Here is a 27865-nt window from a genome sequence, read left to right as displayed (position 1 = left end):
TGATCCAATAAATTAGGTAAAGATAATGCACTTGGGGTCTTGATGTCATGTCCCAAGCCATTATGTCAAATCCTGAGCCAAAAATTCAAGAGTATGCTGTCTTCAGTTAAAACCCTAATTTGGTCGATTCAAAGCTGTTGAGCTTGTTGAAGTAAATCTCTGAGGACCAATTGTTGATTGTTGATGAAGATAGTTCTTTTGAGATGAAGGGAAAACAAAGCCCTAATTGATTGTTACTTGTACTGATGAGTGATTTCTTGATTAAACCCTGCTGAGCACAAGTAGCAAACACAAGCTATGCAATTTGTTAGAGATGCAAATGATGCATATGCTATGATATGAGGTGGTATCTTAGGTCAAAAATTGGGGTATGACAAAGGGCAAAGAAAGAAAAGAACATGGAGAAAGAGGTAGAGAAGAAGTCAATAGCTCTAAAAGCTTCAAGCTCCAAGACCTCAAGACAAGAGCTAAAGGATAGTGATACAAGTGATGACGAAGACTCCGATGATGAGGAAATGGGACTGTTTGTGCGAAGATACAACAAATATCTAAAGAAAAATGGAGCAAAACATTCTGATAAAGGCTTGATCAACTATAGAAAGCAATCAAACAAGTTCAAACAAGATGACGACAACAAAGGAAAAATCAAAGGCCTTTGCTTCAATTGTGGGAAAGCCGGTCACTACAAACCGGATTGTCCATACCTTAAGAAAGAAAAAGAGAAGAACCAAAGCAAAGGTCGTAACAAATCTAAGAGAGCCTACATAGCATGGGAAAGTGATTCATCTAGTGAAAGCTCATTAAGCGATGAAGAAGAATCAGCAAACTTATGCCTTATGACTCATCAACACAAGAAAAAGAAAGCTGTAAGTCATCTTAAACCTGAACTCATAGATAAGGTATCTCATTCTCAACTAAAACTTGCTTTTGAAGAATTACATAGAGATGCAATTAAAGCTTTCAAACTCTTGGCCTCAAATAAGAAAATCTTTTCATATCTTGAATCAAAAGTTGAGAAAACCGAAAAGGATATGGAAGCTTTAAAACAATCTATGCTAGACATTCAAAAGGATAAAGTTGAAATAGATCCTACATCATGGTTTGGTTGTGAGACATGTCACATTTGGCAAAAAGAAGTAAGAGATCTAAAAGCCAAGTTAGACAAGGCTCTACAACCAAAAGTGACTTTTGCGGTTGATCCAAATAAGTTCAAAAGATCGTATACTCCTTTATATAGTAAATACACTTTTGTACCAAAAGTATCAACTAGCAAAACACCATATTCTCATCATATTACCTGTCATTATTGTTGCAAAAAGGGACATACCATTGAAAAATGCAAATTTAGGAGAATTTTAGTTCCTAAAGGAGTATTTCAATGGTTGCCTAAGTGCAACAACTTCTGTACTCACCACCTAGGACCCAATGAAGATTGGGGACCTTCTATTCTAAATTAATCTTGCAGGAAAAGTGTCTTGATATCGCCGAAAGGTGGTGGTTCCTTGATAGCTGATGCTCAAGACACATAAAGGGAGACATATCACTTCTCGGTATGTCATCTATGAAGAACTATTCTTGGCAAAGGAAATGTAGGTGACCATGGCCACTACTAATGTATAAGATACATCACAAATACAAGTTAACCCGAAAAACACAAAGGACACATTACTTGATGTGCAATTGGCAAGTTGCATTGCAAAGAAATTTTAAACCTATTCTAAGCAGAATAATGTTTGGGACCATGTCCCGCATCCGAGAGAACATCAAGTAATCGATACTAGATGAGTTTTTCGCAAAAATCAAGCAATCAAGTTATGAAACATTCTATCAAGACAATTCATCATCAAATCTAGGAGTATGGCACACTAACAAGAGGACTCCACACAATGATGACAAAACACCTACATATTGAGAAAGCGGTAACATGTTTATTGTTCACTTCCAAAAATTTTATTGATACTATAATATGCTATCAATTAACATGCTTATAGTGACTTCATATATGTTTATCTATATATCTCAATTACATATATATGTCTATCATTTCCATTCATAACATATCATGTTTTGGGCATACAAGCAAGTAACTAAGCATAAAAGCATCATATAGTAACATCCCTAAGGCATTTCAAACATTTGAAGCAACTTAGGTCGACCTAACATGCATCTGAGTCGACCTACACAAGCCTTTTTCAACATTTTAGCCAAAATGCCCAGTTACGTCGACCTACCCTCTTTTTAGGTCGACCTAATCTGCAATTTTTTTAAGGCTTCTCTGTTAGGTCGACCAGGCCTTCATTTAGGTCGACCTACTGGTTCAAATATTTCCAATTTTGGGTCTGTTGGTCGACCCGACCCATCCCCATTCATTCATAATCATTCCTCTTTTCTTTCCCACTCATTTTCACATCATTGTGTACGGCCACCCCTAATTCCTCAAAGTTCAAAGAGTGTCAAAAATCATCCCTCTCACACAAATCATCAACAACCATGCCTCCAAAATCAAGAAAGGGAAAGGAAATTGCTTCTGGTTCATCATCTCAACCGGTAAGTGCTCTTGTTCATCCTGATTGTAGGGAAAATTTTGAGAAATGGCAGATGAAAAGAAAAATTGTTAAGCAATATACCTATGATCCAAATCTTGTCGAAAACATGCATATCCCCGATGTCGCTGCTTTGATTGAACATCAAAATATTCATCCCTTAGTGCAATGTGATACTCCGTACTGTGAAAATACCGTCAGGGCTTTCTATGCAGGATTTACAAAAGGGGATGGTTGTAATTTCCGTTTCAAAATGGGCTCTAGGTCGCATGTTGTTGACAAACGGGCTTGGATTAGTATCTTTGGTCTGAAAATTGTAGGTGATGAATTCTGTATGGTAGACGGGGATGTACCGGGAAACTATGACCATGAGGCCTACATGAAGTCTATCCTCAAAGACCCTTCCGTATTTGACAGAACTAATGAAACAATAACAGCCGGTCATCTGAAGCGAGATCCTAGGCTCCTAAATTGGGTCATCTCAAGAATCATTCGACCAAGGGCAGGAGGGTATTCAAGAATTGAAAGGAATGAAGTTGTGCTCATGTATCTGCTGCAAAATAGAACGCGTATACATTGGCCTCACTTCCTAGCTGCTAAGTTTCATGAGGTCCAACAGAAAACTACAGCCCTGTGTTATGGATCAATCATTCAAACAATTGTCAATCACTTCGGCATGCGACTTGATCACTTACACTACACTCGCATACATCAATCTCAAGAATTCTCACAAACCACCTTGACTCTTATGGGATACCATTGGAATCTAGTTAGGAAAACCTACTATCTCATTCAAAAGGGAACAGGGAAGGTTATCTACAACTATGATGATCCCACGGAGTTTGGAAACAATGCAGGAAATGAAGAAGAAGGACTTGATCAAGACAATGCAAATGATGATGATCACCACATGGAAGATGTTGCACAAGATACAGATGCAAATTGGAGATATGTTCCTTCACAACAAGAGGATATCCCTTGGGGATACACGGCTCCGCCTCCGCCAGATCAAACCAACATCATTTCCATGTTAGAAAATATGCAGCTCCTACAACAACAACACTTCAACACACAACAGCTTCAACTCCAACAAATGCAACAGCTCCAACAAGATCGCTATGAAGAACAACAACGACAATATCAATCGTTGTACAACTTAGTTCAAGACCACAAAAGCGATTTTGAGACTTTTGCCTCCAACTCGACTCTAAGACAGAATCAGTTTAAGGAAACGGCATTGCATCGTCATGCCAACATAAGTCAAAGCTTCAATACTCTAAACCACTCCGTGCTTGATCTGTTGGAACAAGTTGAAGAAGACCGTCCTCAAACATTTCAAAGAGGAAGAGGAAGACGGGGAAGGCCTTAGGATGCATATCTTTTCATTCCATCATATCATTACATCTCATTCCATCATTGTCATGAATATTCACTAAAGTTTCTAAGTACTTAGTTTAGTTTTCTTTTAAATTTTTCTGAATATTATGTGTGCTTGATTGTAACATTCAAAGTTTTCTTTGGATATTATGTCACCTCTACTTGCTTTTGTTAACGATTATGTATGTTGTAGTGTTCTTTTAAAACATTTTTGGTTCTTATGGTTTCACTATCTACATGTTATCTATTACTATGAATGCCAGTATTCTTTATGTTTCTCTCGTTACTCTTCTCTTCTGTTTCGTTGTTTCTTTTTTGATGTTGTCAAAGGGGGAGATAGATGCTGAGTGTACGGGGGAGATCAGCAGAGTGTACGGGGGAGCCTTGTTGAGCCTTCATTACTTACTGCCAAAGCTTCTACTATCGGTTTGCCATCATCAAAAAGGGGGAGTATGTGAATACAAGATCACAATTACAAAGATGTTTTTGATTCATGGCAAACTCAATAAGCATACAAGCAACAAGGGACAAGCAGAAGAACTCAAGGAAAAGCAAGCATTGGTCATTTGTGATAGAGCAGGTCGACCTACTATGCATATAGGTCGACCCAACATAAGCAAAATAAGAAAAATGCAGAAAAGCAGCAGCTAGGTCGACCTACTGTCAACCTAGGTCGACCTAAAATGGAGAAAATTTCACATACCTCTGCTAGGTCGACCCACACATCAACTAGGTCGACCTAAACTGAAGAAATATCCCAAAAACTCATTTGAAGAGAATTTTGGTCGACCTACTTCCCAAACAGGTCGACCTAACTGGGAGCAAAATCATTTCAAGTTAATGCACCTCTGCTAGGTCGACCTAAGCTCTACAAGAGGTCGACCTAACTGATCAAAAATGCCAAAATGTCTGTTATTCTTGGCTCCAACTGATAGGCACTCATATATATTATCAAAGGTTCAATTATTGAATGCAACACCAAAGACTGAAAGATACACAAAGGCTTCTCATCTTCGTTCTTCGTCATCTCCAACACAATTACACATAATCATTCTTGCGTTGAGGGTTAGTGATCGAGTTCGATAACGTCCATGGAACGGAATTGAAGATTCCTAGTGGGTGAAGATTTGTGGGGTTTTTGGTGAATAAAATCTGAGGGTTTTGTCCTCCAAGATAGGTGTTTCTTGGGGGTTTTTATCAAGAGTTTTCATCGAGGATTCGGCTGAGTGTGACGATTGAGGAACAAGGGTTCAAGCAATTCAAGACACTGCAGAAAGGAATCAAAGTGAAACTCTTGGATCACCTTGATCTTGCTCAAGATTAAGGGGGAAGAAGATTCAAAGGATCGACATAATTGGTTTATCGTTTATCGCTTTGCTTTCTTCTTTGTATATACTACTTTCAACATTAATGAAAGATTTCCCAATTTCAGTTTGGAATTGGGGGCAGACGTAGTCGTAGCGAGGACGATCGACGAACTGCCTAAACAAATATCGTGTTCTTGTCGCTTTTACCTTTTCATTTACGTTCTGTTCATATTTGGTTATAATAGCAAATTGATCAACGATCTGAGTGTTAAGATTGTGAATTAAGAACTTATATAAACCTCACAATCCATCACACATTGAATCACCATCAATTTGATCATTATCACCAAGTGTTTGTGTTTTTGCTTCTTTTACCATTACTGCATTGCAAACGTCGTTCATCATATAAGAAGTTAATTGATTTTCAATAGAGCGACGTATTGATTCTATAGTGTATTCTCTTATCGTTTATCTCAAGCTGATTAGTGGTTTTAACACATATACAATCGTTTCAATAGTGGTTCGGAATAGACGCGAGTCGATTCAGAATCACTTCCGCTTAAAGTTCAATTGATTCCGCAAAACTGTTTAAGATCTATTCACCCCCCCTCTAGATCCTAAGGCCAGCGTCTAACAAGTGGCATCAAGAGCTCTGGTTTATTCCGTGCTACGTGAAACACTTATTGGAAAGATGGCTTCCGGACCTAAAGGGGCTCACAATAGAGCTCCAGTTTTCAACGGTGAAAACTATGGCTATTGGAAGGATTGTATGTGTGTCCACATCAATGCAATTGATAGGAACATCTGGACAGCTATTGTCAATGGTCCCTTTCATATCACCATGACAAATGCAGCTGGTGCAGTTGTTCCAAAACCAGAAAATACTTGGGATGCTGAAGATGAAAAGAGATATGCATACAATTGGAAAGCGAGAAACATTCTAATCTCAGCTCTAGGAGTTGATGAATACTATCGCGTTTCCCATTGTAGATCCGCTAAAGCTATGTGGGGCACATTGCAAGTTGCCCACGAGGGAACGGATGATGTCAAACTAGCTAGGATCAATACGTTAACTCAAGAGTTCGAACTCTTCCACATGGAAGATGGTGAATCCATCGAAAACATGCAGAAGAGATTCGTTCACCTGAAAAATCGGTTAAATTCTCTTGATAGACCTGTTTCCAATGCAGTTGCTACTAACAAAATCTTAAGATGCTTGAACAGGGAATGGCAACCCAAGGTTACAGTAATAAAGGAAGTAAATGATCTAAACACCTTAGACATTACCACTCTCTTTGGTAAACTAGAGGAACATGAACAACACCTTAAATGCCTTGACATGCATGAGAAAAGGGTGTCGCGGGCGAAAAATCGTTTCTCTTTTTTTTCGGGATGAGACACCTGATGCCTTCTTTGGGCTCGAGTGCTCAAAAAAATGATTTTTCTTTTGTTCCGACCAAACTTTTTATTGTTTCCAAAGGCAACAGGCAACAGGCAACGAGAGGGATTACCATAAAAGGTGTGTGGGTGCACAATCACGTGGTTGATTCAGATATATTATCTTGTAAATTAGTTATTTTAATTCTGTTCAGAGTTGCACTCCCTAGAATTACTAACCACGCAGTAATAATTAATAATAATGTAATAGCATCACAGTTTAAATGTCTTCAAGGCCAAACAATAAAAACTAAGAGCAATTACAAAATATATCATCATGGGGAGGGGGAAAAAGCAATTTATAAGATAAACCAGAAAATTAATAGGTTAACCACAAGTAATAATATCAGGGTTAGAAATTAAATGAGAATAAGTTTAGGGTTACCGAAGGTTTAAGCTTTAATCGGTTGGCCAACCCTGAAAATTAATGAAGGAAAAATAAAAAGGGTGAGTGCATTACAAATTCATTAGCGATTGAAGCAAACCTTATTTTAATTCAAAAGGCCAAATAAAAAGAAAAATAAATGATTTGAAATTAAATAAAAAATAAAAAAAATAGAAACTTAGCTTTTCGATTTGGTATAGCGCGTCGCTGAAGGATCTTTGATTAACCTTGAAAATTAGGCACAAAGAAGAGGAATGTTAGTGCATTAACTGATCTACAACCCTGATTTTATACTGGGATAAATCAGGGTTAGAAACCATTAAATAATAATTTAAATAATGCCCAAAAATTAATGAAAAGTCGAAAGTTCGAATCAATTTATCAATTAAATAATTATTGGATGGAACCCTAATTATTTAATCAATAAAAATTTATTTGAAAATAATATTGAATTTTAAATGAAAAAAACAACAATTATTAATAAAATCGTAAAAGATCGAACTTTCGATAAAAAAAATAAATAATTATAAAACTTTATATAAAAACTAGATTATTGAGTAAATAAAAATAAATAAAAAAGTAAAAATAAAAATAGGTAAAAAAACAATTATGTAATTAAAATAAAACAAATTAGAAAAAAACTCAGCTTGGATTCAGTGTGGTAAGCCTGGGGAAGAACATGGTGGACTTGCAATTTGGTGAGCGTAGGATCCGGGTGGAGATGCATCTGAAGGTGGAGGATTGAGGGTGCACGGTATACGCGATAAGGATCCCTACATGTAATCTGGAAACAAGAACAATCAAGAAAAATAAAACAAAATACGCGTAAGGGGTGGATCGAACCCACTCCCTTCTGGCGTGACCCCACACTTGCCACTGAGACACCACGCTTCCTGTGTATATCACTTGCAAAACATAAAGTAAAATAAAAAAAACATGGTGTAAGTCAAACACGCGCTTGGCAATTTGAATGGTCTAACCAGACGTTGCCACCTATTGTATCCTCTGCCGCCTCCGTCGTCTTAGATGCAGACTTTTACCTACGGATATCCTGTGTAGCCATAGCACCTGCACATTCAAACTCACGGCATAACGAATATCAATTCCAAACAAAAACCCAGATCGACTAGAAATTCCGCTACGAATCCAATGAGCCCAGCGATTTAGACTGAAATTGCTCCTGTATAAAACCCCCATTCAAGAAGCGTAAAACCCTAATAATGGTACATTGCAATGCTTGCGTCAAAACTCCAATTAAACCATTCAATTATCATAGAAACATCAATATCAACAAGAATATATGGCCAAATCTAATTGAATTGTATGTATGCATGAAACCGAAAATAAAAAATAAAGAGAAGAAAGTCATGAAACCAGAGTTGCGATTTTACAATTCAGAACGCCTTGCTTTCTTGTGAATGGTTAGGATGACTCAGAATACTCCAAGGAACTTGTAGGAATGCTTTGTATGGCTTGAAACGATCCACAACCTTGATTGCAAGTTCCTTCTTCTTCACAGTTTTTTTCAGCTCTCGGTAGGATTCTTTGCTGCCAAAATTTTCTCCCTTGCATCTGACCATGTTCTATACTTATAGTTTGATAAATTAGGTTAACAAATTTTAACCAAATCTTCTTGAATCAATGACTGGTAATTTGATTGAATCATGGTTTTCAATCTTTCTAAATTGGTAAAAAATTATCCCATCTCTCTCCAATCTTGGATCCCACGAATTTTGAAACAAATATGGAGTGATTTGATGATTGGATTTGATTCATGTAACATCTCTAATCAAAATATTTGATTTCCTTTGATTTTCATGAATTATATTATTTTTAAATGGATGAAAACTTCATATAAAATCAAACTAATCTCAATAATTCGTGGCCACTTAATTGGATATCTTGGATAACTTGAGGATCAAGATTGGATCTTAAAAACTTTGGCCCTTTTGCAAGGAAATCCATTTTGAAGCCTTTTTGTTTCATATTTTTCTCCTTAAAATTGTCCAAATTTGACAAGGCATATCTCCCTCAATTTTTAAGATATGGGGGAGTTCTAAGAATTTTTGGAAACCTAAAGATGTCCTCTATAAGCAACTTAGGAAGCTTTTTTCCATTTGAGGATTTTATCTTGATGATATGGGCTTTGACAAAAAACTGCTTTTGGTTGACTTTCAAAAAGGACCTATAATCTTTTGATCCATATCTCTCAAATGAAGCAGTTTTAGACTTGGCATGTGAGAGACAAAGTTGTATGGAATTCAATTTCCTTCAAATTGAGCTTTGGATGGAAAATTTCTGATGTTCCATGTGAAAGTTAAGGCTGGTTAAAGTTCAGTTGACTTTAGGTCAAAAAACCCTAATTTAGAAACTTTAGGTTTTGTTGATTTTCGAACTTTTCTTGATGAATCATGATCAGTCCTTAATCAAATGATGAATGATACTTCAAAATAAGGATGTTGACATAAAATCAGAAATTTTGACTGTACTTTGACCACACACTATACCAAATTTGTCTTTTAGCAGCACCCCTACGAAAGCGCTTTTAGGAAAAAGCGCTGGTATAGGCTTCGCTAAAAACAAAATTAAAAAACACGCTAAAAAAGCGCTCTTATAGGGGGGGTACGAAAGCGCTTTCCAAAAGCGCTGGTATAGGGGGGGATACGAAAGTGCTTTCTAAAAGCGCTGGTATAGGGGGGGTTACGAAAGCGCTTTTCAGAAGCGCTCTTATAGGTGGGTTATGAAAGCGCTTTCAGAAGCGCTGCTATAGGAGGTGGGCTACAAGAGCGCTTTTTCCCCAAAAAGCGCTGGTAAAGGTCTGGCTACGAAGGCGCTTTTCAGAAGCGCTGTCATAGCCTTTTTAAAATTAAAATTTTTAAAAACCAATTTTTCTAACGCGCGTTTCATATTTCAGAATCCCTAATTCCTCTTTCATTCTCTGCCCAGAAAACCCAGAAAACTTAAACTTTCTACTAACATTTCAGAATCCCTCACGATTTCAAGCTCATTCCAGAAAACTCAACCACGAATTCAAAGAAGAATCCAATTTCATTCACGAAGCTGAAGCCACCGTCTTCTTCCTGCACTCCCCTCGCCGTTTCAAACCGCAGAAAAGGTGTTCAATCTTGCAGACGAGGTGTTCGACGTATCTTCTCAATGTATGTTTTCTCACAAGATTATGATAATATATATAAAGTTTGTTTTTCTTTGCTAGTTTTTGTTTGACTGTGATTATGATAGTTGAAAAATTTGAAAGCAACCATGCTTTGTGCACGTTGTTGTTAAATTAATTGAAGGAAATCTCACGAAATCTATATAAAATTGGACACATCACGCGTTCAGCGCCTTAGTCGTTGGTAGTAGTTGAAGTGAAACTCACAGCTAAGGTTATGTTTGGTGTGTGTTGATGTTGAATTTTCTCTATTTATAGACACCAATTTTGATCTATGTGTTCATAATTCTAGGCTTCTAGTATTTATTCAATTGAAAGTACTAGCTTAGGATTTTGATTTTGATTTTGATTTTGATTTTAGTTTAATTTAAATAGCTATGGCAATTGAAGATTCAGTTCCGGTTTTAACAAATTCTGATTCTGTTGAGCAGGAAAAAGTGCTTCCTTTAACTGATAGTATGATGGAAAGGGGTTTAGGGATATTTGGTTGGTTAGAATTTGTGCAGTGCATTCTTGTTTCATTTGCAATGTTCTTTGAAGTTCTATTAAGGTTCTCTCATCCTGTGTGATCTTTATTAAGTTTAGAGATTGTTTAAATCAGCCCCTGTACTGTGTGTTCTTTATTAAGTTTAGAGATTTGAATCTTGGGACCGGACCGATTGCACTTTAGGATTTTTAGCACCGGTTAACTACGTGTTCAGGTTTTTCTTTAATAGTTGGACTGTGAATTCTGTTTCTATTGATGTTTTGGATTTCAAAACTTGCTTGGGTTAACTACGTGCATATTATTTAATATGAGATAACTGTTCTACTTAATTGGTTTATTTTTGGCTGAGTTTTGAGTTCAATGATGATAAACGCATCACTGACATATATATTCTCATGGCAAGATATTATTCTATAAAAAAGGATTTCTTTCAAATGGTGCAATATATAGTATTTTTTCCTCTTGTTTTCGCCACCTGTAAGCTATATGATTATGGCTATTTGTATTTTACCTTTTCCATATCTTCGTTATTATCAAGGTTATGTTAAATTAAGAAATAGTTTGGTGATAAGAATTTTGCATTATCATTATTATTTTACTATGCAACTATGCTTAATTTTATGTTTCAAAAGGAGAAAACTAGTAACATGAACTTCAGAATTTCATGTAAAAGGAATGTAAATGACCTTAACTGTCAAAAGGCAAACAAGGAACTATTATTTGTAGCATAATTATGTCTTGGACTTTATGATTTTAATCATATTATTATTCTACTGGAGGTCTATTGATTTGTTTTGGTATATTTTTATTTAATTTTACAGTTACTTTGAAGAATCCGATTTCATTCACGAAGCTGAAGCCACCGTCTTCTTCCTGCACTCCCTTCGCCGTTTCAAACGCAGAAAAGCGCCGCCGTCTTCTTTCACGGTACCTGCCTTATTTTTATCACATTGTTTTGTAGTTTATCTAATATAATTTAAGTAGAAGCTTTTGGGTGGAACAATTTGAACTTATTACCTCTTGTCAAGCTCCGATACAATGACAGTGCTATGCATTGTCAATAAGATATTCAATTAAATGCTTAAATTAAATTGTTCAGTGGAACTCCTTGTTGGTTAATATCTCTAACATGTTGTTCAGATTGGTTCAGTGATGTTGAGTTTTCTTATTTCTTGGTTTACTGGTTATATTATCCTTTTTCTTATTTCTAGGATTTTGTATTGTAGAAGTAGGTTAATTATAAAATGGTCTTGGACTTTATAATTTTAATCATATTATTTAACTGCATCGTGTGTGTGTGTTTAATTTTACAGTTACTTTGAAGTCTCTGGTTTCTACTTGTACAACGCCGATTCAAACCTACCCATCTCCCACATCAAGTCTAACTCAGGTTACTATCCCTTTCTTCTTGCTTATAGTTTGTTATTTTCTGCTTATAGTTTATTGTTTATGGTTCTATTTAATATCAATTTAGTGTCTCTCAACCAGTTTTTTGGTTTGTGGACTTATATTACCTTGAAATAAGGTAATGTCTTCTTTAAGAAATCGGGTATTCTGATTAGGTATTCTGATTAGGTATTCTATTATGATGATAGCTATTTATTATCTTGACAGAATTCCTTAGTACCTGATAGAGAAACCAAGAAGCATTTGTTTAGCTTAATTAAGACATGGATAAGACATGGATGAATTCAAACCGATTGTCGAAAGAGTACGAGAAAGGGGTATGGGAATTCGTTGAGTTTGCGGTTGCGCACTCTGAAGACCCGCTTCGAATGCCGTGTCCTTGTCTGGGTTGCTGTTATGGGGGTAAGGTTGACGGGAATAAGTTGGCATCCCATTTACTACGGTTTGGAATTGATAGAAGTTATACATGTTGGACAATGCATGGTGAGAAAAGTAACGGGAATGCTGAGTCGAGTTGTAATAGGAAGTATGCTTCAAACGACGATTGCAAAGACACATACGATTGCGATTGAGTCGAAGAGATTGTAGAAGCGCTTGAAGAAGATCTTGCGGATTGTCCCAAAATGTTTGAGAGGTTGGTAAGCGATGCAGAGAAACCGTTGTATGATGGTTGTTCAAAATTCACAAGATTGTCTGCGGTGTTAAAGTTGTACAACTTAAAGGCGGAGAATGGATGGTCGGATAAAAGTTTCACAGAGTTATTAGCCCTTATGAAAGATATGCTACCAAAGGATAATGTTCTTCCCAATCGAACGTATGAAGCCAAAAAGATGTTCTCCTCTATTGGCATGAGCTATGATAAGATACATGCATGTCCAAACGATTGCGTTTTGTTTCGAAACGAGTATGCAGCGTTGAATGAGAGTCCTAAATGTGGTGCCCCTCGATATAAGAAAAAGTTGTCTCCTGCTAAAGTCTTATGGTATTTTCCTATAATTCCGAGATTTAGACGCATGTATCGTAGTGAGACCGATTCAAGACACTTGACTTGGCATGCAGATGAAAGAATTATTGATGGAAAGTTGCGACATCCGGCAGACTCACCACAATGGATGAAAGTTGATACTGATTATCCTGAATTTGGAAAAGAAGCAAGAAACCTTCGGTTGTCATTGTCTACTGATGGAATGAACCCGCATGGTATTCAAAGTATCTCGCATAGCACATGGCCTGTGATTCTTATGATTTATAACCTACCTCCGTGGCTATGTATGAAGCGTAAGTACATGATGTTATCTATGCTAATTTCTGGGCCTAAACAACCAGGGAATGACATAGACGTATACTTGGCACCGTTAATCGAAGATTTAAAGTTTTTGTGGGAGAACGGTGTGGAGGTTTACGATGGGTATAGGAAGGAAAGTTTCAACTTGAGGGCGATGTTGTTTGGAACAATTAATGATTTTCCAGCATACGGAAATCGGGTGCAGTTACCGTGCATAGATAAAAATCTATGCACCGTGCATAGATTATTATGGACCCTTGGATCATTGGATCAAATTCTAGATATCAATTGTTATTACTCAATACTCAATACTCACCACTCAATACTCAATACTCAATACTCAATACTGGATTAAAAACATGATCCAATGGCTTAGATAGGCTTATGCACGGTGCATAAGGAAAATCCTTATGCATATTAGCCAAAGCCACGGAAATCTATCTGGGTACAGCAATAAAGGTCAAAAGGCGTGTCCTGTTTGTGAAGATGAAACCGATACGACACGATTGGAGCTTTGTCAGAAGAATGTCTTTCTCGGCCATCGTAGATTCTTAAATTATAATCATCACTACCGTGGGTGGAGAAAAGCATTCAATGGAAAGTCCGACTAATTTGATTTATTCAATTTGTACCGATTGTTTTATTCAATAGTATAGTACTTATTCAATTTTGGTGCATATTCTCGTTTTGTACATAACTTTTGAACCATGTATCCGTTTGTTGACTTCTTTACATGTAACTATACTATTTTGACGATTCCGGAGCTGCTCATGCACTTATCTTTACATTTCGGGACTGTTTTTTTATCGGTTTTGCTTCTGCCCGTAATCAAAAGTCGGGCTTAGGGTCTGAATTTCGGAAAACTGACTTTATTTTTGAGTCTGTGGGGACGTTTTACCATAGCCATGTAAATTTCGTTCAATTCCGACAACTTTCTTTTTTGACGCTTATTTTGATTTGTACCGATTTCGTTTCCGATTTACTTGTACATGCATGGTTTGATTTCCATTTGACTTGTATGGATTGTTAGCTTATTAATAGTGTACTAATGTGCTTTAGTTTGTTTGATACAGGTTCAATGGCTCCGGATAGAGATGCTCCACCTGAAAACTCACAAGAAAACTCACAAGAAAGAGATGCTCAAGAAAGAGATGCTCCGGATACAAATGTTCCACCTGATACTGAAGCAAAAGAAGTTGCACGAGGCATCACCATTATGAAGGGAATCATTCGACATAGAGACCAAGGATTAGTATACCATTTGGATTGGAATTCTGAAAACCAAGCAATTGGTCCTAATTCTGCAAAGTTGACAAGCTATATTGGTACACTTGTTCGTATGCATATTCCGGTCTCCGTAGCTAAATGGAATCTGAAAAGCGAAGAGTTGGATGCGAAAAAAAAAAGCGATTTGGGATGAGCTTCAGGTATATATCATATATGGTTAATTGTTGTTATTATCTTGACGATAAATTGTTTAAATTACTTATACTAACACACTATGCGTATGTTTTTTTGCAGAGGACTTTTGAGATACCAGATGATCGTAGACGCTACATACTTAGTTTGGTCGGCAAAAGATATAGAGGGTGGAAAGCTTTTTTGACAAACACCTATCTTAAGGATAAAGATGGAAACTTTCTTGAAGAGGCACCGGGACGGCCAAAAAAGTATGAGATCTTCATTGATGAAAAAGATTGGGCTGAGTTTGTAAAGCAAAGAGATGAAGATTTTCGGAAAAGGAGTGCCACGAATAGTGCGAGAGCATCCAAACCCGCGTATCCATACAAAAAAAGGCGTTTGGGATATGCACGCTTAGAGGATAAAATTGTAAGTAAATAGAAATACGTTTTAATTTATTGTCTAAATGTGCATGTTTTATTTGACGATTTTATCATTTGTGTCAATGCATAGTTAGAGGAGACTAAAAGTGAGGAAACTTCACTTCCTGTACATGTGTTGTGGAAGGAAGCTCGTGTGAGCAAGAATCAAGCTGTCGATCCCGATGTTCAGAGAGTTTATACTGAATGTGTAAGTATAATACTGTGTCTTTAATTAAATCAAATGTTTTTTAATATATAAATGATTTTTTATCTCCACTAATAATTATTGAAATGTAAATGAATTACAGGAGACCTTGTCGCAATCGGTATCCACCGGTGAGGGGAGCGTACTTAGTAGAGCACTAGATGCTCCTGAGTATCTCGGTCGGGTGAGGGGTAAGGGTCATGGTGTGACTCCAACCTCTTTTTACAAGAGTCCTAGGAGAAGATCAAATCTTACCAATGAAGAAGTGTTGCAAAAGTTGCAGGAATTGCAAGCACAAGTCTCTGAATTGCAAAGAGATAAAGATATGTATATGAGAGAAAAGTGCAACACTTCATCGGTGAAAGAAACTAGTGATAAGGCTAGTATCAACTGTCAAAGGAAATTTCCCGAGGTAATTATAAATTTTTTTCCTTACAAATTGTTCTATTTTATTAATGATAATGACTTTATATTTACTATTGGTTTAGGGCATTTCATCTTGCCAACTATACTTATCGTCACCGAATTATCGACTAGTTGGCAAGGGAAAAGTGCACAACACTTTGGGAGATTTACTTCACCATAGACCGCTACCGGATGGACACCTGAAAGTATCGGTGGATGTTGTATTAGATCATGATGCGAGTAAGGGTAAAGGGATTTTACAGGAGGAGGAGTCTGTTGCATCACTAAAAGAGGTACATTTAAAGTGTTAATATATAATCTGAATCTAAATCTGCATGATTTTATATTTTACCTAACTTATATGATTTTTAGGCATCCGCTCGGGAGTCACAACAAGTGACGCAGCAAGTTCGTAGCGTACCACCCACTGGTCCTCCGAAGATAGCGGCAAAAAAAGGCGGTGCTTTTGTGCCTCGATACCAGACGACGCTCGCAACAATGGTTGATATGTCCATTTTGAAGGATGGTGCTTTACGTGAAATCAATATGGATGAAAGTGTCTTCGGTATTGAATTCAAGTCACATATTGCAATTGATGACTTGGAAAAGATTTTTACGCATGAACAACTAGGCGTCGGTAATATGCACTCATACATCCGGTAATATTCACTCATCCGATATATTATTTAATTAGTCCCATAATATAATTTATTTACACATTTCAATGAAAATAATCTAATGTTTATTATGTTTTTATTTAAGGTTCTTGTATGACAGAGTGTTGCGCGGGACTGTATTGTCTAACAGATTCCATTTCGTGTCTTCCGCCCATTGCAGCGGAATGGCAATTGCTTCGGAACCGGAATCAGTTAGACAGCTCTTAGTCGATAGATTCATGTCCACCGGCAATTCAGAAAGTCTGCATCTTTGGGCGTATAATACCCGACCAGTAGGGTTAGTTTCTCATTCTTGGTTCATCTAATCTCTGTTTCTTTTGTGTATAGCAAAATTTTCATATAACCTATTGTTTTAATTTATAGAGCACACTGGTTGTTGCTTGCTATCAACCCTATAAGAGAAGTCGTGTATTATCTGAATTCGGTAAATGGTGACTGGACCAATTATCCGGCTATGAAGGAAATCGTTGATTTGTAAGTGGGATCGTTCTAAATATTCGTGTATATTTATATATTTACTTATTTGTGGGATTGATCTAAACATATGCTTTTATATATTTGTTAATTAGATCAATACAAGTGTTCCGAAGTCAACGGGACGCACAGGTATCCTGGACTAAATCAAACAACATTACTTGGATCAAAGTGCAGGTACATTATTTTTCACAATTTTGCTTATAATATTTATGCTACTTGATAAAACAAGACAACTATAAAATCTTATTTGTTTTTCTATGTAGTGTCCGCAACAGCGAAACAGTTCAGATTGCGGATACTTTGTTTTGAGGTTTATGAAAGAAATCCTTCAGGCGAATCAATTAGAGATTCCGCTCACGGTATGAATTTATAACTTAAGATAATTTCATATAATTTATTACATTTAACTAAATATATCATTCATATTATGTTTTTGTTTTCTAGTACCTTGACGAATTCCGTGCTGCTGGGTACCCGAGACTTAAGTTGGAAGAAATCAAAGAGGATTTGTGTCACTTTTATATTAAGCAATTTTTCATGTAGGATTTGTGTCGATTTGAACTATAATATTATTGATGTTGTAATGATGTATATATATAATTTTGGATATTACAATGGTATTATATTAGTATTGTTGAAACATATTCTGTTAATGTTTTGAATATTACAAACTATTTTATCTAAAGAAACTCCAAAGTGATTTCATCAATTTATCATCTAAATATTTTATGGTCTCTATCAAACAAAGAGTTAAAATGATGATTCAAGACTGTGCTGACAAAGAACAAAGCTTTAAGAACATATGGATTCTCAGAAGTTAAATAAGTTACTCTTCAGAATTATGGTCCCAGAGTTACTCTTCAGAATGACAGTCCCAAAGTTACTCTCCAGAATTATGGCCCCAGAGTTACTCTCCAGAATCATGGTCCCAGAGTTACTAGTCCCAGAGTTACGTGTTCCAGAGTTACTCGTCCCAGAGTTACTAGTCCCAGAGTTACTCTCCAGAATTATGGCCCCAGAGTTACTCTCCAGAATCATGGTCCCAGAGTTACTAGTCCCAGAGTTACGTGTTCCAGAGTTACTCGTCCCAGAGTTACTCGTACCAGAGTTACTTGTCCCAGAGTTACTCGTCCCAGAGTTACTCCTCCAGATTTACTTTGCCAAGAATAAGTCTTTGTTGAAATGGTCAAATGTCAGAACTTGCAGATTGTCAGCAGTACCAAGTCAAGCCAAGACCAAGTCCAAAGCTGCCAGCACTTCTCATGAGAAACTCTCGGCACTTCCTTCTCACTTTGCTTTGCTCTATAAATACAAGACTTATGCTTCATTCTCATGCACCAAAAATATCCACAAGCATACAAAGAAAACCAAAGTCTTTATTCACAAAGCAATCATACTCTCTATATATTATCTTTAGCTCTCACTACCATACAGTGATCAAAATATATTAAGAGTTATCATACACATTCTATATTTAAATACTCACTGCCATATGGAGAGTATTTAGGAACTTATTGTAAACCTACTAAGATCACAAAGTATATCATAGATATACAAACCAATCATTTTGTAAGCTATCTGTAAGCTATACCATTCAGAAGTGTAAGCCTGGTGAGGCTAAGAATACATAGAAGAAAAAGCCATTGTAAGAAGTATTTGATAAAGGATAATCTCACAGGGTGTGGGGACTGGACTAGCCAAGTTGGTGAACCAGGATAAGTTTTCTTGTGTTTTTTAGTTATTGTCTTGTTCTTATATTATTCATACACTATATTTTATCACACACATTAACACTAATTATTTAAACCTCTAAAGACATTACTAATCACTTTCTTCTTATTAAAGGCAACCTTTTTAAATACTAAGATAAATTTTAAAAGGGACACAATCCAACCCCCCTTGTTGTGTCGCACCTTATTCCATCAATTGGTATCAGAGCACCGGGCTCTGAATATACAGAACACTTAACCGTGTTAGAGTTAATCGATCAAACAGGAAATGGCTGATACAAAGTTTATAGCTGAAGGAGGATCATCACATAGGCCTCCTTACTTTAATGGTTCTGACTACTACTACTGGAAAGGTAAGATGAGATTGTTTCTACTATCTCAAGATAACAACATGTGGTCTGTGGTTGAAAATGGCAACTACACACCAATGACTACTGCAACAGACACAGTTGCGTCAGTTCCAAAAATTCAGTCACAATGGACAAAAGAAGAAAACGACAAGGTACTACTAAACTCTAAAGCTCAATTTATATTATCATGTGCTCTTAGCAGGGAAGAATACGACCGGATAGAAGAATGCACAACTGCCAAAGAAATCTGGGATGCTCTCAAAATACATCATGAAGGAACAAATCATGTTAAAGAAGAAAGAATTGATCTAGGAGTCAGGAAATTTGAAACCTTTGAGATGAAGGAAGAAGAAACCATAGATGAAATGTTCTCTAGATTCACTATAATTGTCAATGAACTAAGATCACTGGGAAAAGCTTATTCTGCTCATGAAAGAATTAGAAAAATTCTAAGATGTCTCCCAAAGATTTGGAGACCTATGGTAACAGCTATCTCACAAGCAAAAGATCTAAAGATTTTACAAGTTGAAGAACTTATAGGATCTCTTCGTGCTCATGAAAGTATCCTCAATGAAGATAAACCACAAAGAAAAGGTAAAATGATAGCTCTTAAAACCTCTCATAATTCTGCATCTCAAATCTCCACCTCACAAGGAATAACTGAAGAAGAGACCGGATTTCTATCTGAGGATGAAAATGATTTGGCTTTAATCTCTAGAAGAATTCAACAAATGATTTTAAAAAGAAATCAAAACAGAAAGTCATTTCAACCCAGGAAAGATTACCAGAAACCTGAGATTGATAAAAGCAAGATTACATGTTATGGATGCAACAAATTTGGACACTTCAAAACAGAATGCCCACTCAAAACTCATAGGAATTTTTCCTCTAAAAAGAAATCTATGCTTGCACAATGGGATGACTCAGAGAACTCTAACTCTGAAGCTGAAGATGAGGAAGCTAACCTATGCCTGATGACTAACTCCGATTCTGAAGAGGTAAGTACACTAAACTCCTGTTATACTTGCAAAGAAATAGGAATTTTATTTGACAACCTATTAGAAGATTCAAATATCTTAACTCAAAAATGCTTATTTCAAAAAGAACAAATTCATACTCTTAAAACTGAAAAAGAAGATCTAATAAAATCCAACTTAAAACATTTAGAAACCATTAAGGAGTTACAAAAGGCATATTCTTATTTGTCATTACATCAGAAAGTTATTAATGAAAAAATCAAACCTCTTAACAATCAAGATAAAATTGAAAGTCTTGAAAATCAAGTAGAAACTCTCACCAAAGATATAACCTCCTTTGTAAAATCTACTGAAACATTTCAAAAAATAATGGGATCTCAATCAGGGGTCTTTGATAAAGCTGGATTAGGATTTAAACAATCTGAAAATCAAATGATTTATGAGAATTTTTTTCTTCCAAATAAAAATAGAACCAAGACTCAAACAAAAGAAAAAACTATTTTACAGGAGAAAAACATTATCAAACCAAAATGTTGTTATTGCAAGAAAACCAATCATCTTGAAAAACATTGTTATTTCAAAAAGAAAACCAATATATCAAATGATCATATTTCTAACAACAAAGGACCCAAAGAAATATGGGTACCTAAAAGATTACTAACACATAATGCAGGAATGTCTTCTGACCCTCAAGAAAAAGCCTTGGTACTTGGACAGTGGCTGCTCAAGACATATGACTGGAGATAGGGAAAGTTTTGTCTCTTTCAAAAATAAAGAAGGAGGAACTGTAACCTTTGGAAACAATGATAAAGCAAAAATCAAAGGTATTGGTTCCATAGGTAAAAAAGGTAATATCTTTATAAACAATGTGCAATATGTGGAAGGATTAAAACACAATCTTCTTAGCATTAGTCAACTATGTGATGATGGCTATGAAGTTAGTTTTAATCAAAATTCATGCATTGTAAAAATCCCATCTTCTGACAAAATTCTTTTTCTAGGAAAAAGGCACAAAAATCTTTACACATTTTATTTAGATGATCTTTCATCTGAATCTTGCCTTTTATCTAGGGAAAAAGATAAGTGGCTATGGCACAGAAGATGTGGTCATACAAGTATGAAAAATATTTCAACACTTTCAAAATTAGATCTTGTTAGAGGTCTTCCCAAACTCAATTTTGAAAAAGACTCAATTTGTGAAGCTTGCATAAAAGGCAAACAGGTCAAAAGTAGTTTTCATTCAAAAAATATTGTGTCAACACACAAACCTTTGGAACTCCTTCATATTGATTTATTTGGTCCTGTAAAAACTTCAAGTCTAAGTGGAAAAAGATATGGCTTTGTCATTGTTGATGATTTCTCAAGGTACACATGGGTACTTTTCTTAAAAAATAAAGATGACTCTTTTGAAGCATTCAAAATCTTTTGCAAAAAAGTTCAAAATGAAAGAAACTCAATTATTGTTGCTGTAAGAAGTGATCATGGAGGAGAATTTGAAAATATTTCCTTTAAAACCTTCTTTGATGAAAATGGTATATCTCACAATTTCTCTTGTCCAAGAACACCTCAACAAAATGGTGTTGTAGAAAGGAAAAATAGAACTTTACAAGAAATGGCTAGAACTATGATAAATGAATCAAATGTTGAAAAATATTTCTGGGCGGAAGCTATCAATACTTCTTGCTATGTTTTAAATAGAGTAACCATAAGGAAAATTTTGAAGAAAACTCCTTATGAACTATGGAAAAATAGAACTCCAAATATTTCATATTTTCATATCTTTGGATGCTATTGCTATATTCTTAACAACAAAGATTCTCTAGGAAAATTTGATTCAAAATCTGACAAAGGCATCTTTCTTTGTTATTCCTCAACATCAAAAGGTTACCGAATTTACAATTTGAAAAATCAATGTGTAGAAGAAAGCATGCATGTTATGTTTGATGAACTAAATGTTGCAGCTTTAGAAAATTCTCACGAGGATGAAGTAACCGATTTAGAAGCAATTCCTAACACTCAACCAACAGATACAAGCAACACTATGAACATTATCCAAGAAGCTAAAAACAACTCTGAACAACCTACAACAAATCCTCCAAAAGGATGGAAAAGTGTAACTGATCATCCTCATGAACAAATAATAGGAGACACCTCTGATCAGGTAAGAACTAGAAATTTCTTTAAAGATAACTCTAATAACATGGCAATGATATCTCAGGTAGAACCAAAGAATATCAATGATGCATTAAAAGATGAATCTTGGATGGAAGCCATGACAGAAGAATTATCTCAGTTTGAGAAAAGCCAAGTTTGGAAACTAGTTCCTTACCCTCAAGATAAAACTATTATTGGTACAAGATGGGTGTTCAGAAATAAACTTGATGAAAATGGAAAAGTAATCAGAAACAAAGCAAGACTCGTAGCTCAAGGTTATAATCAACAAGAAGGTATAGATTATGATGAAACATATGCACCCGTGGCAAGGTTAGAAGCTATTCAAATTCTTTTAGCATATGCTGCTCATAAAAATATCAAACTCTTTCAAATGGATGTAAAAAGTGCATTTTTAAATGGGTTCCTAAACGAGGAAGTATATGTTCATCAACCACCTGGTTTTGAAAAACATTCTCATCCTAATCACGTTTTTAAACTAACAAAAGCATTATATGGTCTTAAACAAGCTCCTAGAGCTTGGTATGAAAGACTTAGTATTTTTCTCATTAAAAATGATTTTCTCAGAGGAAAAATTGATACAACTCTTTTCAAAAAATCACACAAAAATGACTTACTAATAGTTCAAGTTTATGTTGATGACATCATATTTGGGTCAACCAATGAAAAAATGTGATGATTTTTCAAAACTGATGCAAAGTGAATTTGAAATGAGTATGATGGGTGAACTCAACTTCTTTCTGGGTTTACAAATAAAACAACTCAAAAATGGCATTTTCATATGTCAAGAAAAATACATTAAAGATTTATTAAAAAAATTTGGAATGAATGAAGCAAAAATTATGGTAACACCTATGCATCCATCTTCTAATCTTGATAAAGATGAACAAGGACTATCCGTATCAGAAAAAGAATATCGAGGTATGATTGGTTCATTATTATATTTAACTGCCAGTAGACCTGACATTGTCTTTTCAGTAGGTCTTTGTGCACGTTTTCAAACTGACCCTAAGGAATCACATTTGACTGCTGCCAAACGCATCTTTCGATATCTCGTTGGTACCACTGACATTGGTTTATGGTATGAAAAAGGAAGTCACATCAACTTAATAGCTTACTGTGATGCTGACTATGCTGGAGACAAAATAGAAAGAAAAAGTACAAGTGGAGCCTGTCAATTTCTAGGACAAGCTCTTATTACATGGTCTTGCAGAAAACAAAATACAATTGCTCTATCAACAACTGAAGCAGAATATGTGTCTGCCGCAAATTGCTGCTCACAAATTTTATGGATAAAAAATCAACTAGAAGACTACTCACTTCAATACTCCAAGGTATCAATTTTTTGTGATAATACTAGTGCTATAAACTTGTCAAAAAATCCTATTCAACACTCGAGATCTAAACACATTGAAATAAAACATCATTTTATTAGAGATCATGTTCAGAAAGAAAATATAGAACTCATTTTTGTAGATACAGAAAATCAATTAGCAGATATTTTCACCAAACCTCTAGTGGAAGATAGATTTAATTTTCTAAAATCAAAATTATCTATTATCAAAATACCTAAGTAAATATGTTTTTATATATTAGGTAATAAAATAAAAAAAATAATAAATAAAAAAATATATATATATCACGTGTGTTTTTCTTGAGTACATATATATATATATATATATATATATATATATATATATATATATATATATATATATATATATATATATATTTTTTTTTTTGCTCTTAGTAATATATATATATATCAGATTTTTATATTAATCAAAATATTGCCTATATTAGAGTTTTCAAAAATTCACGTGTGGTTTCTCATTGTCTTTCTCGTTTCTCTATATCTCTTCATCATTACAAAAAAAAAAAGCTGCCTCTTCCCATACCAATCAAATCAGCACACCTTCTACCAACTTCCCATTAAATCCTTGCTCTTCCCAACGATCTCTAATGATTCAACTTAATCTCTCTTAAATCTTTCAAATGGTATTCAAAGTTATAACTATCATTGTTCCATTTGCTGATACTATATTCTCTCTTCCTCCCAAAACACAGAAAACCCTCTCCATGGAAAAACCACCCACCAAGCGCCGCACCACCACCACTCGACAAAAAACGACCATGAAAACCACTGACTCTCGACCAACACCCACCACTCCCACCCGTCGCTCAGCACGACATGCAAACATCTCTCACGATCCAACTCCCTCTGAGCAAACTACAGAAGAATCTCAAAACCCTAATCTTCCTCTTCCCTCAACCCAGATCGTCTCTGCTCCTCAACCCACCAAACCATCCTCCTCACACGTTTCCACTCAATCAAGCGAAGGAACCTCTCTCGTCTCCTCGTCTTTCCAAGCTTATGACCATCCATCTGAAATCTCAACAAAAGAATTCATCTCTGATGATGATGTTCGCTCTCTCTACAATGAAAAATGGAGTTCACTCCCTATTGTTGCCGGAAAAACCGTCGACTTGGATAGTTACTCTATATGGGGTTACGACATAAACGAACTCGCAATAGCCACAGGTTGGACCAACTTTCTCCAACTCTCTGATGTCTTCTACCCTAGACTAGTTAGAAATTTTTTTGCTGCTATTAAACCCTCTGAAAGTGATACACAACTAATCTCATCTGTAAAGGGTCGTCAAATAACCCTAACTCCAGAGCTCCTTTGCGACATTTTGCATGTCCCAAACAATGGACTTCATCTCTTTAATGATGACTGGCCCTCATCTTATGACCTAGACATTGAATCCTACAGACTCTCCATCACCAAACATCAAACTGACCGTTTTGTGTCTGCCAACCTTGAACCCCTCAGCCATATCATTCATAACTTCTGCATTCACACTATCCTTCCAAGAAAAGGCAGTATGGAACGAATCACTGATAAAGACCTCCTTGTTATCTATCATTTCTCAAAGAAAACTCCTCTCAATATAGGATATTTGGTGCTCAACTATATCAAACACACTGGTCTTAGAGCAAGAAGCGCCCCCTATGGTATGCTTCTTACCAAAATATTCAAGCACTTTAATGTTCCTCTGGACGATGAGGACTCCTTCGAGATCAACAAAATCCTGGATGCCTCCAAGTTGAAGCGCATGAAAATTCCTTCACTCAAGCGTGCACCATCACCTAAACCTGAGGCCAAATCAAAGCGCAGGCGTCTTGTTAAGCAATATGCTCCAACTGAACCTTTAACAACAGGTACTGAATCTCCTAACTCTCCAAACAGCCTGACCACAAATTCTCCCATTCCATTATCTGTGGCTCTTCCAAACACTGCTGACCTAGAATCCCCACAAGACCCCTTACCGATCTCTCCTCATGCCTCTAAATCCGTATCTCCAAACCCAAAGGAAACAAATAAACAATCTCCTGTAATCACACAATGCATTGACCTCACATCTACATCACCAATCCCAGTAGAATCCTCACCACAAACAGTTGTCATCACTCAAGCTCCAGTTTCTCTCCAAACTGAAACTCTCTCAAATGTTTCAAGTCCTCCAACCCTAGAGACTTCTAACACTGACATGATCAACATTTTCGCTCTTGAAAACCTTCTCTCAAGTCCTCCTAGTGCTTCAGCTCATCAACCACCCTCACCAATATCTCCTCACACTCCTGCTTCAGCTCAGCTGTCCTCACTCATATCCATGCTTGAGGCTGAATTATTAACTCCACCCACTTCAAATCAACAAACTTCAATTATTCCCCATGTTGCCACATACACTTCCCCTACTATGACAACAAATCCTCTCTCCACGACCTCACCTCTGAACTCTCCAAATTCCTACAAAGAACCTTCTCCTAGAAGAATTCAACTCTCCTCCATCAATCATACAGACTCCAATGATCTCACTGCTCAGATTGAAGCTTTTTTTAATAACTCCGTTCAGCTATCTGAACAAGATGATCCTATAGAATCACACGCCATGCCTTCTGTTCCACAACCTGATCCTTATGTCTTCCAAACAAACTCTCCAATATTTTCTTCTCCAAAGGAAGATGATGATAACTCCTTCAATGTTCAAACACTGCTTGCTCCGAGGTATGACTCATCACCTCCTAGAAACACCACCGATAATTCCAATACCCTTCCTCAGATTCCCATCACTTCCATCACATCCTCATTTTTTAACAACTTCCCCAGCATTGGTAATCGTCCTCCCGTTTATCCTCGATCTGCAACCTCATCTGAAACGGTTAACCCCCATCAGGGCGTCAACCTTCGATCCTACACAGCTCTCCAAAAGCAGTTAATGGCTTACCAAAAATTCTGGATTGATTATGTCACTGAACAAGTATGCCCGAGGTTTCCAGGAATGCCTCCTCCGGATCCCTCTCAGATTCAGTTTCCATTTCTGCCATTATCTTCTGAGGCAACATCTGATGATGAACAATCTGGTTCTTAATCTTCTCGTCCTCTATCTTTTGGTGCCCCCTTTCTTTTTGTATGTTTGACAAAAGGGGGAGAACAAGCTTCGACCAAAGCTTTGTCTTGTTTAAGTTCTTTGTACTTTATTTATCTTTAGTTCACTAGGACTTTGCATTATATTTAGCAGTAATCCTCTAGGATCTTTAGGTGTTTGTGTATCAAAATATTGATGTAAATCAATTAATATATTGTTCCTCAAACATTAATCAAAAACTGCTATCTAATCAACATGTGTTTCAAATGCTGATAAATTTATTTACTATATATGAACTAACATTGAGGGGGAGCATTTGCCCTTTCAAGGTATGCATCTTTTCAGGGGGAGTTTCAAAGTCCTTACTCAAAGAAATTAAAATAAAAAGTTTGTCACCATTCAAAAAGGGGGAGAATGTTGAAACATATTCTGTTAATGTTTTGAATATTACAAACTATTTTATCTAAAGAAACTCCAAAGTGATTTCATCAATTTATCATCTAAATATTTTATGGTCTCTATCAAACAAAGAGTTAAAATGATGATTCAAGACTGTGCTGACAAAGAACAAAGCTTTAAGAACATATGGATTCTCAGAAGTTAAATAAGTTACTCTTCAGAATTATGGTCCCAGAGTTACTCTTCAGAATGACAGTCCCAGAGTTACTCTCACGAATTATGGCCCCAGAGTTACTCTCCAGAATCATGGTCCCAGAGTTACTAGTCCCAGAGTTACGTGTTCCAGAGTTACTCGTCCCAGAGTTACTAGTCCCAGAGTTACTCTCCAGAATTATGGCCCCAGAGTTACTCTCCAGAATCATGGTCCCAGAGTTACTAGTCCTAGAGTTACGTGTTCTAGAGTTATTCGTCCCAGAGTTACTTGTCCCAGAGTTACTCGTCCCAGAGTTACTCCTCCAGATTTACTTTGCCAAGAATAAGTCTTTGTTGAAATGGTCAAATGTCAGAACTTGCAGATTGTCAGCAGTACCAAGTCAAGCCAAGACCAAGTCCAAAGCTGCCAGCACTTCTCATGAGAAACTCTCGGCACTTCCTTCTCACTTTGCTTTGCTCTATAAATACAAGACTTATGCTTCATTCTCATGCACCAAAAATATCCACAAGCATACAAAGAAAACCAAAGTCTTTATTCACAAAGCAATCATACTCTCTATATATTATCTTTAGCTCTCACTACCATACAGTGATCAAAATATA

The 27865-nt window shown here is 36.1% G+C and overlaps 2 protein-coding genes across 2 annotated transcripts; both read left to right on the top strand.

Annotated features, from left to right (window-relative positions):
• Positions 1-16664: 16664 nt before the first annotated feature.
• LOC131646402 (uncharacterized) lies at positions 16665-17593 on the top strand. Its single transcript, XM_058916442.1, has 5 exons — positions 16665-16787; positions 16874-16984; positions 17080-17161; positions 17251-17346; positions 17432-17593. Exons 1-5 carry the CDS (start codon positions 16675-16677, stop codon positions 17528-17530), a joined length of 501 nt encoding a protein of 166 aa, XP_058772425.1. The 5' UTR covers positions 16665-16674; the 3' UTR covers positions 17531-17593.
• Positions 17594-24211: 6618 nt separating this feature from the next.
• On the top strand, positions 24212-26653 carry LOC131649553 (uncharacterized). Its single transcript, XM_058919311.1, has one exon. It carries the CDS (start codon positions 24212-24214, stop codon positions 26651-26653), a length of 2442 nt encoding a protein of 813 aa, XP_058775294.1.
• Positions 26654-27865: the final 1212 nt, after the last annotated feature.

The sequence above is a fragment of the Vicia villosa genome, linkage group LG2 (genome assembly GCF_029867415.1).
Source record: "Vicia villosa cultivar HV-30 ecotype Madison, WI linkage group LG2, Vvil1.0, whole genome shotgun sequence".
NCBI classification, from domain to species: Eukaryota; Viridiplantae; Streptophyta; class Magnoliopsida; order Fabales; family Fabaceae; genus Vicia; species Vicia villosa.
The sequence above is the reverse complement of the archived record's forward strand: the minus strand, read 5'-3'. Positions and strand labels throughout refer to the sequence as shown.